The 15,029-nt window shown below is 32.8% G+C and overlaps 1 protein-coding gene across 4 annotated transcripts in view; it reads right to left on the minus strand.

Moving 5' to 3' along the window:
• TMTC3 (transmembrane O-mannosyltransferase targeting cadherins 3) overlaps nt 1–15,029 on the minus strand; it is a 64,852-nt gene that overhangs the window by 32,456 nt on the left and 17,367 nt on the right. For all 4 annotated transcript variants that reach the window (XM_030856440.2, XM_060306368.1, XM_060306370.1 and 1 more), the window contains 4 exons: nt 13,998–14,097; nt 8,907–9,022; nt 8,283–8,455; nt 1,957–2,209 (listed from right to left, as the gene is read on the minus strand). In XM_030856440.2, coding sequence (XP_030712300.1) covers nt 1,957–2,209; nt 8,283–8,455; nt 8,907–9,022; nt 13,998–14,097 — 642 coding nt within the window. The remainder of the gene's footprint in view (nt 1–1,956; nt 2,210–8,282; nt 8,456–8,906; nt 9,023–13,997; nt 14,098–15,029) is intronic.

The raw sequence follows: 15,029 nt of genomic DNA on the forward strand, positions 1-15,029 counted from the left end.
CTTACCCAATTCATTATGCCCCTTAAGTATAAAACAAGTTCCCACACTCTTAGGAAAAGATTTTTGGAGCCATGGCAACAAGTAATTGGTTGTAACCTCATTTAATCAACATTTCAACTCAATGAATATGTTTTTGTAAGCCAACCCATTAGTGATATAAACATTTCAACTCAATGAATGTTTTTGTAAGCCAACCCATTAGTGATATCTCTTTGTGTCAAAAAGAGACAGCCAACTGAGTGCTCCAATGAAAGTGATTCTACATGCCAACCAAACAATAGTCTTCCCCCACCATCAACCCACTCCAGACTCTGAAGGTCCATCAATTCCAGATCTCTGTGCTTCCCCCAAGCCCTACAGAAGATCAGCAGTTCATTATACTTGAAGCCCTTGCCTGACTGGCTGTCTTTCCTAAGTTAGGAAATTCAAGCTTGTCTCATCCTTTGAAATATTCAAAGTTAAATCACCCCTACAGGTTACCTACACTAGCAATCTTCACTTCCTCACTTCCTAATCAAATCACTCCACAGAAATAAATTTCATTTAAGTAAATAATATACGTAAAAGAGGTCAAATTCAACTGATCTCACTTCTCTACTTGACAGCAGCTGTTAGTGTTAACCATTCTTTCTTGAAACACTTTCCTTTCTGTACATTTCGTGTACCTCCCATTTAGGTTCATTTTCCTTTATATGGTATGTAATGTGGAAGCTTTTCAAGACTTAGATATAGGCTTCTTCTCTTTCATTCTATAAAGCCCCTTCAACTATTTATTGAGGGAAAATTAAGACCAAATACTCTAAGGCATGCATTATGTGTATGAATTAACTTCTGTACACCTAGAATGGTGCCAGCTAGTTACCATCTCTAAGAAATATGACAAAATCCCAGTTGAGAAAGGCTGCTCTATAACCTCTCCATAGGCCTTCTTCTCCACATCCTGGTTTCAATTACTATCTCTACGGCAATTATCAAGTTTCTCTATGGTAATCAATCAAATTTTTACGTGTAGCTCAGTCTTCGCCACTGAACTCCAGACACAAAGTGCTATTCGAAATCTCTATCATATTGTTTTATAGGTACCTCAAACTCAACAGGTCCAAAAAGAATAGTAAATATTCTTTTTTCAAACCCTATATTCTTTCAAATCTCTCTAGAATGCAAGTTCTCTAGAAATGGGGACCCTGTATTTCCTTTTATTATCATATACTCAGTGCCTAAAATGCTACCTGGTACATAGGCTGAAAATCAAAAATTTTTATTGAATGAATAAGTGAATCTAGTGGCTGCAGCCAGAAATAATATATTTGCAAAGTATTAAAACCACTTTTTGGCATATAGTAAATGCTCAAGAAAAGTTAAAGATTATTATCTTCTTCCATAATTTAAAGTAAGAGGCAACAGAATTATTATGAGTAAGATGTGAGGGCAGAGTTAAGAAAATTACAAAGAAACAGATCTCAGAAAAACAAGAAAAGACTTTAATCAGAGTTCTCTGAACACAGTAAGAAAAACCTCAGGGAGTAATGAAAGTCTTGCTAATGAAAAATAAAGAGCTATGTATTTCTAGTTGCTTATCTTACCTGACACTCTTCTCTGTGCCAAGAAAACAAAGAAGTATATAATATGACTCATTTCTTTAAAGAGTGTATAATCTAGTTGGGTAAAGGTAAGAAATATATTAAAAAAAATGATGCTAAAAAGAATGCTTCATGATTTCAGAGTTCCCATCAAATTATGGAAATTCATAATCACTCTTTGTTTCATATGCTGAATGTGCAGCATTAGTCAAATTCTGATATATAATTCTAGGATAACCTAAAATAAGTTCATAAATTAGGATGACATGAACAAAGAAAGACAGTAGTTCTTTAAAGATGCTTTTGATGAATTAAAGGCACTCTTAATTAATAAACTGAATATAATATCACCTAAAAATTTAAGAAACTTTCTTACCATTAAAACAGTCTTGGAGGAATTACCAGGGTATCTGAGACTGAATACTCCCAAAGCCCCCAAAAAGCAAAAAAAAATAAATGTGGCAAGATTTCGAATATCTAGAAATGACTCTATAAGTGGTATTGTTCCCATGGTCCAATCGCAGCAGAGCTCTGAAGGATTTAACAAAAGCCAAGCATTCACAGGAAGGAGGTAGTTAAAAGTTAGCTGCCTTGTAGGAGTTGGGCTTACAGCAGCTGGGTTATCAAACCTGTGTAAAGAATGAAAAAGAAAGTTATTTAAACTAAAACATTTTTTAAACACAAAGTTAATATATAACATATAAATAAAGTACTGAACAATAATAATAAAAGCAATATTCTACATGTAATCTTGTTAAACCGAAGACAAATATTTTTATGGATATTTCAGACTCTTGCCAAAGTTCAAACTGTCTAACCTTTATGAAATGCCTAGTTGAGAGCAATGATATTTATGAAGAACTGTTTGAAGGGCAAGCAGGTGATCTATTTTTAGTTTATTATTATGATTCAGACATGCATTCTATAATATTATGACATTCTGCAGAAGCACTTTCATTAAATTATGACCTTCTGATTAAAAGTCATAAGAAAAGTTTTATAAGATTCATTGTTGCATGTGTTTATGAATGCTTCTGAGAACACTAACCAATGTTTTCCTACATGAGACGTTTCTTTCACCACTAAGTGCTAATAAAACTTATGCTTCCTAGAAAGAATTACTATGTTTTTCTTTTGTCACGAACAGAAAAAACTATATTACCTATGGGCTTTTCCTCTTTGCTTAGACTTCTAGAAAGCTAAAAACCGAATTCCCAGTACAGAGGAGTAACTGTACCTATGTAACATTTTATTTGTGTTCTACTTAATATAAGCTTATATCCTAGTTTATATAGGCCATGATACATTAAATGTACATTTCACTAATTTAGTCTATTTTCTGCATATTAAGTCAAATCATTTTTTTAAAAGTACATTTAAATGAATCATTTCAGATTTTTATTTCTTTAGGCTATGTTCTAAATTGTATTGGCTATATTAACATATAGTCCTTTAAAAACCCTATTTCTCATTTTAAAATGAATAAGCCAATGAAAAATCAACCTCTACTACTTATTTGACTTGGTCTTCTTAAAAATATCAAATGGTTGAGAAAAAGTACACAGTTTTTGAACGAATAATATTTTCTAAACTTTCATATTTGAATATATACATATATGAAAAATACTAAGTCTTGAAACTCAGGACTTGAATTCTCAAAATAATCAACAGAACTGAATACAAAGCTTTTCCCCTGTAATCCACTTTCAGAGTTCATTTTAAAAAATTAACAGTTTATCTAGGATAGGTGATTTAATAATTGAACTGCAGTCAAAGAGTACATGTCAAAGCAAGTCAAATCATATTACAATCAACCTCAAAGGGTAACAGAATAAAATTTATATAACACACACAAATACATACACACACACACATTTTTAAATGCTTACATTTGGAAAATATATATTTATAACATACCCCATACAGTCATCCACACACACATATACAAAACAAATACATTCACACCTATAAACCACATTTTCATATTGTAAAACTAGAGATAGAAAACAGTTGATTCAAATTCTCTGAAAGGAATGATAAACAGAACAAAAACACTGAAACTAGTGAAAAAGGAAATATAAAATATCTATCTACAATTCAATTTATTTCCCATACTATCATGCTTAAATGAGCTGTTTAGTTTAGCATGGCTAGACTCAGAAATTCTGGAAGTTAAAAAGTAATTATTTTTTAAAGAAAAAAAATGCTGTTAAGAAGGATAATTATTACACAATGGAATACTACACAGCCATAAAAAACAATGAAATAATGCCATTTGCAGCAACATGGATAGACCTCGAGATTATCATACTTAGTGAAGTAAGGCAGAGAAAGACAAGTATCACATGGTATCACTTATGTGGAATCTAAAATAATGACACAAATGAACTTATTTATAAAACAGAAACAGACTCACAGGCATAGGAAACAAATTTATGGTTACCAAAGGGGAAAAGGTGGGAAAGGGATAAATTAGGAGCCTGGGTTTAACAGATACACACTACTACATATACTGATAAAACAGATAAACAAGGTCCCACTGTATAGCATAGGGAACTATATTCAATACCTTGTAATAACCTATAATGGAAAAAAATCTAAAAAAGAATATATATATATATTTATGTAAAACTGAATTACTTTGCTATACACCAAAAACTAACACATTGTAAATCAACTATATCTCAATTTAAAAAAGAAAAAGGAAAGAGAGAAAGAGAAAAAAAGGATAATTATGTGAAAATCACAAAGAATGTGTTGGGCATAAAAGAAATTATCTGAATAAAATTTATTCTAACCAGGGCCAGAAATGAACTATCATGGATAGCAACATGAACAATATTTTGGGCTTTTGTTTAAAAAAAAAGTTCTTGCATGTAATGTCTGTCACTTAAAACTGAATAGGGAACTAGTCTAAGTTTCCTCTTAAACTTTAGATAAGTAAGGTGAAATGGAATAATGCTAATCTTAGAGCAGGGAAAAAAACGATATGAAGACTGTTAAAATTCAGTAAAACTTTTGCTTCTAGCCTTAAACAACTAAAAAATAGACAATATATATAAAACTTCTTTTTTTTTTTTTTGTGGTACGCAGGCCTCTCACTGTTGCGGCTTCTCCTGTTGCGGAGCACAGGCTCCGGATGCGCAGGCTCAGCGGCCATGGCTCATGGGCCCAGCTGCTCCGCGGCATGTGGGATCTTCCCGGACTGGGGCACGAACCCGCGTCCCCTGCATCGGCAGGCGGACTCTCAACCACTGTGCCACCAGGGAAGCCCTAAAACTTCTTTTAATATACTGAGTATCAGGCAAAGAAGGACAATACCTGATAGGAAAAAAAAAACAAATGAGGGGAGCCCTACCTGGAGAGATTAGTACCTCAATAGAGTTTTTAGTCTGTGCAGCAAGAGAGAACCTGAGTGGAATCCACTTGGATTTCTGAGTTAAGAAGATAGAGCTGGGAGCCCTAGAAGTCCAGGGGGTTAGAATTAGTGGGCAGAATATCAGAGAGAAGAAAGCTGCTGAGAAAGAACTCAGATCTGTAGAGGATCTCTCTCCAGTTTCCAGTACTAATGAGAACTGATCAGCACACATATGTGGGGAAATACCTAGGGGACAGTGTAGTGGGTTGATTCATGTCTCCCCAAAGTTCATGTCTATCAAAAACCTCAGAATGTGACTTTATTTGGAAGTAGGGTCTTTGCCAATGTAATTACAGTTAAGGTGAGGTCATACTGGATGAGGATGGGCCCACTATTCAATGACTGAGGTCCTTATACAAAGAAGAGAAAATACAGAGAAACAAACATGGAAGAAGGCCAGGTAAAGATGGAGCAGATTACAGTGATGCAGCAACATGCCAAGGAATGTCAATACCAGAAGCTAGGAAAGAGGCACAGAACAGATTCTTTCCCAGGGCCTTCAGAAGGAACCAACTATGCCTGACACCTTGATTTTGGACTCTGGCCTCCAGCACTGTGAGAGAATAAATTCCTGCTGCTTTAAGCCACTCTGTTTCTGGTAATTTGTTAAATCATATCTAAGAAAACTAATACAGTTAGGAAAATACCTTCTGAAAGGATTAGATAAACATTCACAAATATCAAATACAACTGGGAATAGTTCCTCAGCAGCCAGAGTGGAAATCCTCATAATTCATAGTCTATTGGTAGAGTGGTCAGAAGGGTCTTGTGTCAGCAAGGAAGCAAAATTAGCCCTATCCTAAATGCTGCTGTGGTCTCCCAAAACAAAGCTTAAAAGCAAGACTTGAAGATGAAACATTTTTCAAATAACTTACATGCATCCCAGAACAATGGTCTACAATACAGGAATACATTAAGGTAAAGTTCACATATGGCACCTATTAAAAAACTACCAGGCATGTGAAGAAGTAGAAAAATACAATCCATGAGGAGAAAAACTATACAATCTAAATTGACCAACAAATGATACAATTAGTAGATACAGACATTAAAGTACTGGAACATGCAGAAACATGGAATACACAAAAAAGGCCCCAAAAGAACTCAAACAAAGATGAAAACAATGTCTGAGATGAAAAATAACTAGAAAAAATTAAGGGCAGATTAGACTATGCAGAAAAAAGATTAGTAAACTTGAAGATACAACAAAAGAAACTATCCAAAATGAAAATGGGGAAAATAGCTTTGGAGGGAAGGGGAATAAACAGAGCATCAGTATGACTTCAAGAAGCCTAAAATACATGTAACTGGAGTCCTACAAGAAGAGTGGAGAGCAAAGTAAAAAATATTTCAAGAAGTAATTTCCAAAATTTATATAAAGTAAGACCTACAGATTCTAAAAAGCTCAATTAACCTAAGCATAAGAAACAAGAAGATAAAAGAAACATTAACTGAAAGTTTGTACCTTTTGCCCATCTTCACCCAAACTTCCAGTTATAAGATAAATAAGTCCTGGGGATGTAATGTACAGCATGATGACTGTACTTAACAAGACTGTATTGTATATTTGAAAGCTGCTAAGAAAGTAGATCTCAGAAGTTCTCATCAAAAGGAAAAAAAATTTTTGTAATTATGTGTGATGACGGATGTTAACTAAACTTATTATGATAATCATTTGTGTGTGTGTGTATAAAACCATTATATTGTACACCTAAAATTAATACAATGCTATATGTCAATTATGTCTCAATTTAAAAAAATATATAAGAAGAGAAACAATGATAAAGAGAAACTATTAAAAGCAGGCATAGAAAAAAAAAGATACTACATGCAGAAGCATAAAGATAAGGATAAGATTTCCCATTTAAAATAACACAAGCCAGAGAATACAGAGCAACATTTTTATATTAGTGAATGAAAAACAGTCAATGTAGAATTCTACACTCACGGGAAATATTTTTCAAAAATGAAGGTAAAATAAAGATTTTTTTAATATACAAAAGCTTAAAGAATTCATCACCAGCAGTCCTACATGTCAAGAAATGTCAAAGGAAGTCCTTCAGTCACAAGGAAAAATGGTGCCAGATGAAAATCTTGATCTAACAAAGAAATGAAGAACACTAGAAATGGTAACTCTATGGGGTAACATAAAAGAATTTAAAATTTAAATTTCTTCCAAAGATAATTGTTGAAAGCAAAAGTTAACAATGTATTGTCAGATTTACAATGTATACTCAATAAAAATGTATGCAAATAGCACCAAGGCTAAGTTCTTATTTATAATAAGTTTATATATTTACATAAAAATTTATTGTATATATTTGTACTATATATGCTGACATTTATACTATATATACTTGCAATTATAATATGCCTTTCAGATAAACTGTGATAAGCAAAGGACATAAACAAAAAACCCTAAAGCAATCACTAAAAATACAAAGCAAAGATATACAGCTAATAAGCCAACAAGGAGCTAAGAACAGAGTATTACAATATACTCAATTCAAAAGAAGAGAGAGAGAAAAAAAGGGAACACAGAACAGACAAGACAGAGAGAAAACGATTAGCAAGATGGTAGATTTACAACAAACTATCAACAGTTGAACCCCCCCATTTAAAAGACAGATTATCTGACCAAACAAAAAAGGAAGACCCAACTATATGCAGCCTACAAGAAATCTACTTTAAATAATAAAGATATAGATAGATTTAAAAAGTAAAAGATAAACCATGTAACACGAACAAAAGATAGTTGGAGTGGTTACATTAATATAGGGCAAAATGAATGTCTTAGTAAAGACTACTACTGGAGATGAAGCTCATTTAATAATGATAAAGGGATCAATTCATTAAGAGGACATCACAATCCTAAACACTGATACACTTTATAATAGAGCTTTAAAGAACATGAAGCAAAAACTGATAAAACTGCAAGGCAAAATAGACAAATCTACAGCTATAGTCAGCGATTTCAACATCCTTCTCTCAATAATTAATAAAACAAGTAGACAAAACTCACTAAGGATATAGAAGACTTAACCAATTTTGGGGGGTCATTATCTTGACTGTGATGTTTTCATGAGTGTACACGTATGTCAAAACCTATTAATTTGTACATTTTATAAATATGCAGGTTTTAAAAAAGTATTAATTATACCTCAATAAAGCTGTTAAAAAACCTCAATGTAAATCAAAGACTTTCTGGAACATTTACAATCACTTAAAATGCAAAGTTAAAAAAAAAAAAGATGGAAGAAAACAAAAGAACCAGAATATCATACCTGGTGAATACTGGAAGTTGGGATTGAATAACCTGGACTCTAATCACAACAAGTAATAGTGTACTGAACATCAAAACAATGAGTTTTATTAGTGTCTGCAGCATAGAAAATGGAATACTACCCTTTCCGCGAAGAAACTGTCCAGCAGTAGTACATAATAATGGCAAAGTATACTAGAAAAGAAAAAAAATGTTTAAGTAACAAATAGCACTTTACTGTAATTTTTCAACAATTATCATACTTTCTAAATGCAAGATTAAATAAAAATTGACCAAAATTATAAAACCAACATGGAGCAAATGGTGGAGCTGATAATGAATAAAACTGAGCCCAATAATCTTATCCAATAATTAATTATACTGTACAGTATTACTGTGTGCTTTCCCAAGTTGCTTAATGGTTTCATTATCGAAACTTCCTTAAAAAACTGAAGGTATAATATAAAATGTTAAGAAATTTTCAGTGGGTATGAAGGCAAAACATGCTTGTTTCTTGCAAATTTTTAGTAATCATAATTGGTAAACAGACCAATTTATATAATAATACATTTAGAAAATAAGTTTATTATAATCTGATTCAAATAGGATAAAAGATAGCAACAAGGAAATTTAGATTTCTCCTTACCCCCTGGGCAATAAATACTTCATACACACAGCAAATTCCCACAACTGTTATTCCCTGCTCTTTACACAGTGTTGCAACAGCCACTAAAAACACTGTCAACGCGATAGGAGTCCACACTGCAATTTAAGAACAGAAAAATATAAAAAAACACAAAACAATTTTATAATATCATAAAAGGATATTTTAAGTTAGACAACTATTAGACATTACTGAAGAACTTTACTTGTGATTCTATATTCACATTTGTTATTTTCCACTGACATACTTTATATTTTAAAACATTGAAATGCTGTAATTTTTGCTTTATATATTAAAAAAATCAAGATATATAATTTGAACTAAAAAATTTTTGTGGACAGGAAAATTATCTAACCAAATGCTAACATTTAAAAACAAAGGTAGAGTGGCCAATCTGGAGAAGAGAAACTTACAGGGTTGAGTGTGGTAATTAATGAACTATCAATTTGAAATGAAGATAAATACCTGAAATTATCATAGAGGTACCTATATACTTTATTATATCTGTGAGTAATTAAAAACAAACTTGAAAGTGAAAAATACTGGGCAAACTACAGTACCATTCTTACTAAAAAAAGACTATAAAAACGAAAACATGTTAGCAATAAGCATTTAAATCAATACTATTCTTTAAAAAATTTGTAACAGAATATTCACAAGTTCTATTTAAGTGGAAAACCTACTTCATCAATTTTAAGTAAATGTCTACTACTCAGTAGTAATTTGATTAAAGAACCATGAATTGTGAGAGTAAATCTGGATCTACTACTAACTTGCTTTGTGATTCTGGGCAACTTTTCTGAGCTTTAGTTTTCTTATTGGCAAATATGATTTCTAATTCTTTTCCAGTTTAAGAAATATATGGTACTTTGATTGTGTGACCTCAGTTTTTATTAAGGACATTAATCAAAGTAAACTCAAATAACTGACTTAAATCCAGGTATAAATAAGAACAGAATTCATGAATCTAATACATTTTTCTTTTGTCACTGGGCTTCATATAGAAACATCTGTTTTTGAAATCATTTTCAATTTTAAAATACTCTATAGAGTAACATTACCGAAAGGAAAAACAACTGAAAAAAAAAAATGAGAACACTATTGGAAATACTAAGTATTGATATAATAGTATTCCTTCCTCAAAAAAGTATCTCATATTCTAGTTAGGTCTAAACCATCAATATTAATGTAACAGATTACATCAAGGGTTGAACTATCCTGCTAAAGTCACCAAGAAATTCACAGAGCAAAGAAATTAGTAGATGATTAGTTACAAAACAAGTTGAACCTAAGTTGGACCTTGAAGGATATACAGGACATGAAAGAATTGGGAAAGGGGTATGTATGAATAAAGGAATAGAGGAGGGAATAAGCTTGGCAAATGAATGATACAGATGATACAGAATGGTATGCCTGAATGGGTATGCACAGATTAAAAACTAGTGGGAAACAATGGCCTTGAAAATAGGTATATTAAACAGTTTATATAACCGGTTTAGCATATTTCATTGCATTTCAATCACCTTATGGGATATGAGGGCAGGTGCAATCGTACTCATTTTTAAGATGAGGAAAGAATTTTGAAGGTTTAAAAAGAGTCATGCACAATAAGGAGACCATGACTTTAACTTGGTTCTTCTGATACTAAATTCAGAGCTTCTCACTAATTTGTATTTTCACTCCAAGGAAGAGAAATCAAACAGCTGCCTTCCAAGATGCTGGATTCAATGTAAGCAACTAATAGTTCTAATAAAGGCAAACGTTTTGCTGAAACCAGTCACTTCAGTTCTTTGGTGACTAAATTACTTTATGAACATATACACTTTGATTTTTATAATCAGGTCTCTGTGGCTAAAGTTACCATGTGTGATTTTGTCCAAAACAAGTACCCCTGCTAAATAAGTTGACACTGAAAAAAAAAATACATGTATAAGTGTAGAATCAATTTCAATCATCAAAATCTATTCCAATTTCAAAATATGTTTCCAAGCTGACTTTACATGTGTAAAGGTACACACCTTCAGTAATCATGTATTTAAATAGTTATTTTAAGTATTTACTGCATTTGTAGGGGAGAGAGATAACAATAAATAAATATTTTTTGTCAAATGGTGACCTAAGTATTATAGAGAAAAACAGAAAGTGAAGGGAAATAAAACGGAGGGGGGAAGATGAGTGGTGCTACTGATGACATTTGAGCAGAAACCTAAAGTAATGAAAAATCAAGTTCAAAGGGCCTAAGATGAATGATGCTTGTGAAAAGGGTATGGGACATGAATAACCCAGAATTTGAAGTGATTAAATAATTACAAATTGAAAATCTTTGCATAGGACAAATACCTTAGATAGAATGGAGAATACAAAGATGATGACAAAACTGTGGTCTCAGGAGTGAAATAATGAAATGTGGCGTACAAAATACCATAGCGGAAAAGAGGACAGAGAGAGGTCCTGAGCAAGTTTCAGTATGTTTTCAATTAGAATTTAAAATATATTATATTCATTCACCTAATCATTTCCTCAACAAATATATACTGAACACTCACTGTATACCAGGAACCATCTAGGAAATGGAGATAAGAAAGTGAGAGAAAGTTACCTACTCTAATGAAGGTTATATCCTATTATAAGAGAACAATAAATGGGTTAAAAAAATTATGTATTTTTAGATTAAAAATGAGTTTTATGAGAAATGTAGGTTAAAGGGATAGAAAGCAACATGATTTGGTTTTTGTTTTGGTCAAGTGGTAAACTAGCATGACCTGTTGATCTGTTAGCCCCTTTCCCCAACATCAAGCCTAGAAAGATTAAGTGAGAGGAAAATATGGCTTCTAAGATATTAAAAACAAAAAAAGAGAGAAATTCCTGGGCATTGAAGGTTATCTTAAACATCATGTATGTTTGCATGGGTGTTTCGAGGGACTACATCTAAAGCAGAGAGTGAGAAGATTTTTTTTAAACGTTTTTCCTAGCCAATCCTGACTGCCCTGGGTAAATCATTATTTGCGCCTTTACTGTAGAAATCTGCAGCTACCGTAGGTTGTGGGTGTTCCAGGGATTAAATGAGAATACTTCCGAAGCCCTGCTGGGATAAGGAGTAAGATTTTTTTTAAAGGTACAAAATGACCAACCACTCTTCACCAGTCTCTTCCACCCACAGACCTTCCATCTAAATGCAGGGGGGTGGTAGACTGGCCTGTTCTTAACGCTGATTCTCTTTAAGAGACTAGAGCAGGTAGTTGGTAGAATGGTAACAATAGTGATCAACAGTGGCCCTGGGGAACCTGGAGATCTCCACCCTGGATTTTAATGAGTCACCAGATGGACAGAGTGGCGCTGGTCTTTCTCTTTATCACTTTCTCACAGTGGTTGATAACTTTCAGAGAACATGTGGCCTGAGCTCACAAGCCAAAATAAGTAGATACCTGAAGGGTACCACAGTTATAAAAGAGCGAGCACAAATATAACAACATACATGACTAATTAAGAATTAACTGAAAAGACTAAGAATTTAAAATAAGTAATTCTAAAGGAAAGATACTGGAGTTATAAAGAATATGAAATCATTAAAAAGGACCAAGTAAAATTATTAAGGATCAAAAATATAATAAAATGAAAGGATATTTTAGTTAGAATGAAGAACTTCTCTAAGAGGGAGACCGTTGAGCTGAGGCCTGATGATGTAAAGAATATAAATGAAACAACTATGTGAAGATCTAAAAGAAGAAAATTCAAGAAAGAGGGTACAACAAGTATAAAGGCCAGTGCTTCACTTGTTTAAGAGTAGCAAGAAGGTCTGCTTGGCTATAGTGAAGTGACTAGGGCAAAACTGCAGGAGACATGTTTAGAGAGATAGGCAGGAGCCTGATCATGGTCTTGAAGTTCACAGTATTTTCTAAGTTTATCATTCATGTTTTGCTTAGGATGGTATTTAAAGATGATACTAGTTTGCAATTCTATATTAGCTACTGAACTACCTCTCACTGCATTACAGGCAACAGGAAAAATAGGGACACCACTTCCTATGAGCCAAGTACTGCTTTAAATCCCTTAACATGCTTAACTCAACTAATCCTTCTCAACAGGTAGGGACTATTATTATCTACATTTTATAAAGAAACTAAAGCACAGAGAGGTTATGTAATCTGACCAACATAGTAAATGGAGCTACTAAATGGTGGACCTGAAATGTGAAACCAGACTCCAGAGTCCATGCTCTGAACCACTATGTTATACTGAACTCAAAACTGTTTTAAGAAGGCATTGTGCATATAGCATCAAGAGGGAAACCTACTCGTATTACAAATCTAAGAAGCTGTTTAACTAAATTGCTTCTCTCTTGAAACTTTGTTTTCATACATACAAAATTAAGCTCCTTATCATCAGTGCCTTGGGTTTATAGTGAGAAAATTCTCCAACAACACAGAAAAAAAACTCAGCATTAAATTTTAAGATTAACCAAGTACAGGTTAAGGTCATAATGCGCTTCACAGTATGTGCCCTTTCATGCACATTGGGCCTACACTCTTAAAAAATCATTTTATTGCCTGGAATTTGTTTTCTGACATCATTAGCGCTAATGGGTTAATGTATACAAAGCATTTTCCAGGGTGGGCTACATGGAGGGGACTCATTAAATAGCTGAACTATGATCAACACATAATAAAAGTTATACTCTAACAGGCTTTTAACTTTGCCTAAACAATACAATTCATAGCCTTCACATGTGTTACCTATATAAAGACAACTGGAGTATTGGTACTTCATCATTTACAGGTAACAGCAAATGGAACTAAGAATGATCCTAAAACTCTTATAGTCTAGGGAAATTTTTAAAAATTAGATCAAATAGAAACTGTTAGTCATGATAAAATATAAACTACAAACAGTAATTTTTAATATTGACAATGTCACATACTTTTCTTATGTCCATAGATGCTAAAGTACAATAGCATGCTATATAAAGATAAATACCAAAAATGGCATATGTTTTATAAGAACCACTTGAAGTAAACAGAAATTACTTGATCGAGTTTTATAGCTAAAGTAAAAAGTTAAATGTTAGACATTTACCTATGGAATTATCTGGTCCTTTCGATTTGGTATATGACAAAAATGCAGCTAGAAAAAAGATAGATGACAAAAGTTCTGCTCTTCCTACAACACCTGTTACCTAGAAAGGGAAGGAGAGGGGTTCATATTAATAAAAAGCATCTTGAAAATTTAACTATAATTGCAACAGCAGTTGAATTAGAAATTAAACTGCCATAACTTTTCAAGTGCACATTTCTGTTTTTTAAGCATTCTTTGAGTGCCCTCATGTGGTGAATTTGTATGTCTTCTATAAAAGTAAATTTATCAGTGACTGTAACAGTTCTTTTATTATTCTGGAGTAATTATAGACTCAGAGGAAGTCGCAAAAATAGTATAGAGAAGTCCTGTTTACCCTTTACCCAGCTTCCTCTGATGGTAATATCTTACACAATTATAGTACACTATCTAGATGTAGTTCTTACATGTTTTCTTAAAATACAAGTGTTCTTAAAATACAAAAATATAATAAACTCAATACATTATAGCTCACAAATAAACCTGCAAACTAAAATTTAAAAAGACAATAAACTTTAAAACATCCTTTTAAATTCAAAAAATTTAAATATAAAGCCCCCAAATCCCTTTAAAGTATTCTGAACTCACTATAAAACTTAAAGCAACCTATTATTTTTGTAGCTGTATAGAAAAATGTTCAGCTAGACACCAAAAGTTTCAAGATACTGGGAGAGATGCACAACTCCCCTCCAACACATACACACACACACACACACACACACACACACATACATACATACATACATACATACATACATACATACATACATACATACAGACAGACACAGACACACATACCCCGGCAGAGTTTAAGCATACAGACTCTTGTTTAAAATTGAAAGCTTGTAACAAAGCAACTGAATAGAGTCCTCTTTGCTCTGCTGAGAGGCGATTCTGGAGTCTCAAGATTACCAAGAAAAATACAGTTATAGTTTGTGAATGTGCTGGTGATGAGCATATTGGCAATAGTAGAGACAGCTCACAATTTTTAAACAC

The sequence above is a fragment of the Globicephala melas genome, chromosome 10, assembly GCF_963455315.2.
Source record: "Globicephala melas chromosome 10, mGloMel1.2, whole genome shotgun sequence".
Classification (NCBI taxonomy): Eukaryota; Metazoa; Chordata; class Mammalia; order Artiodactyla; family Delphinidae; genus Globicephala; species Globicephala melas.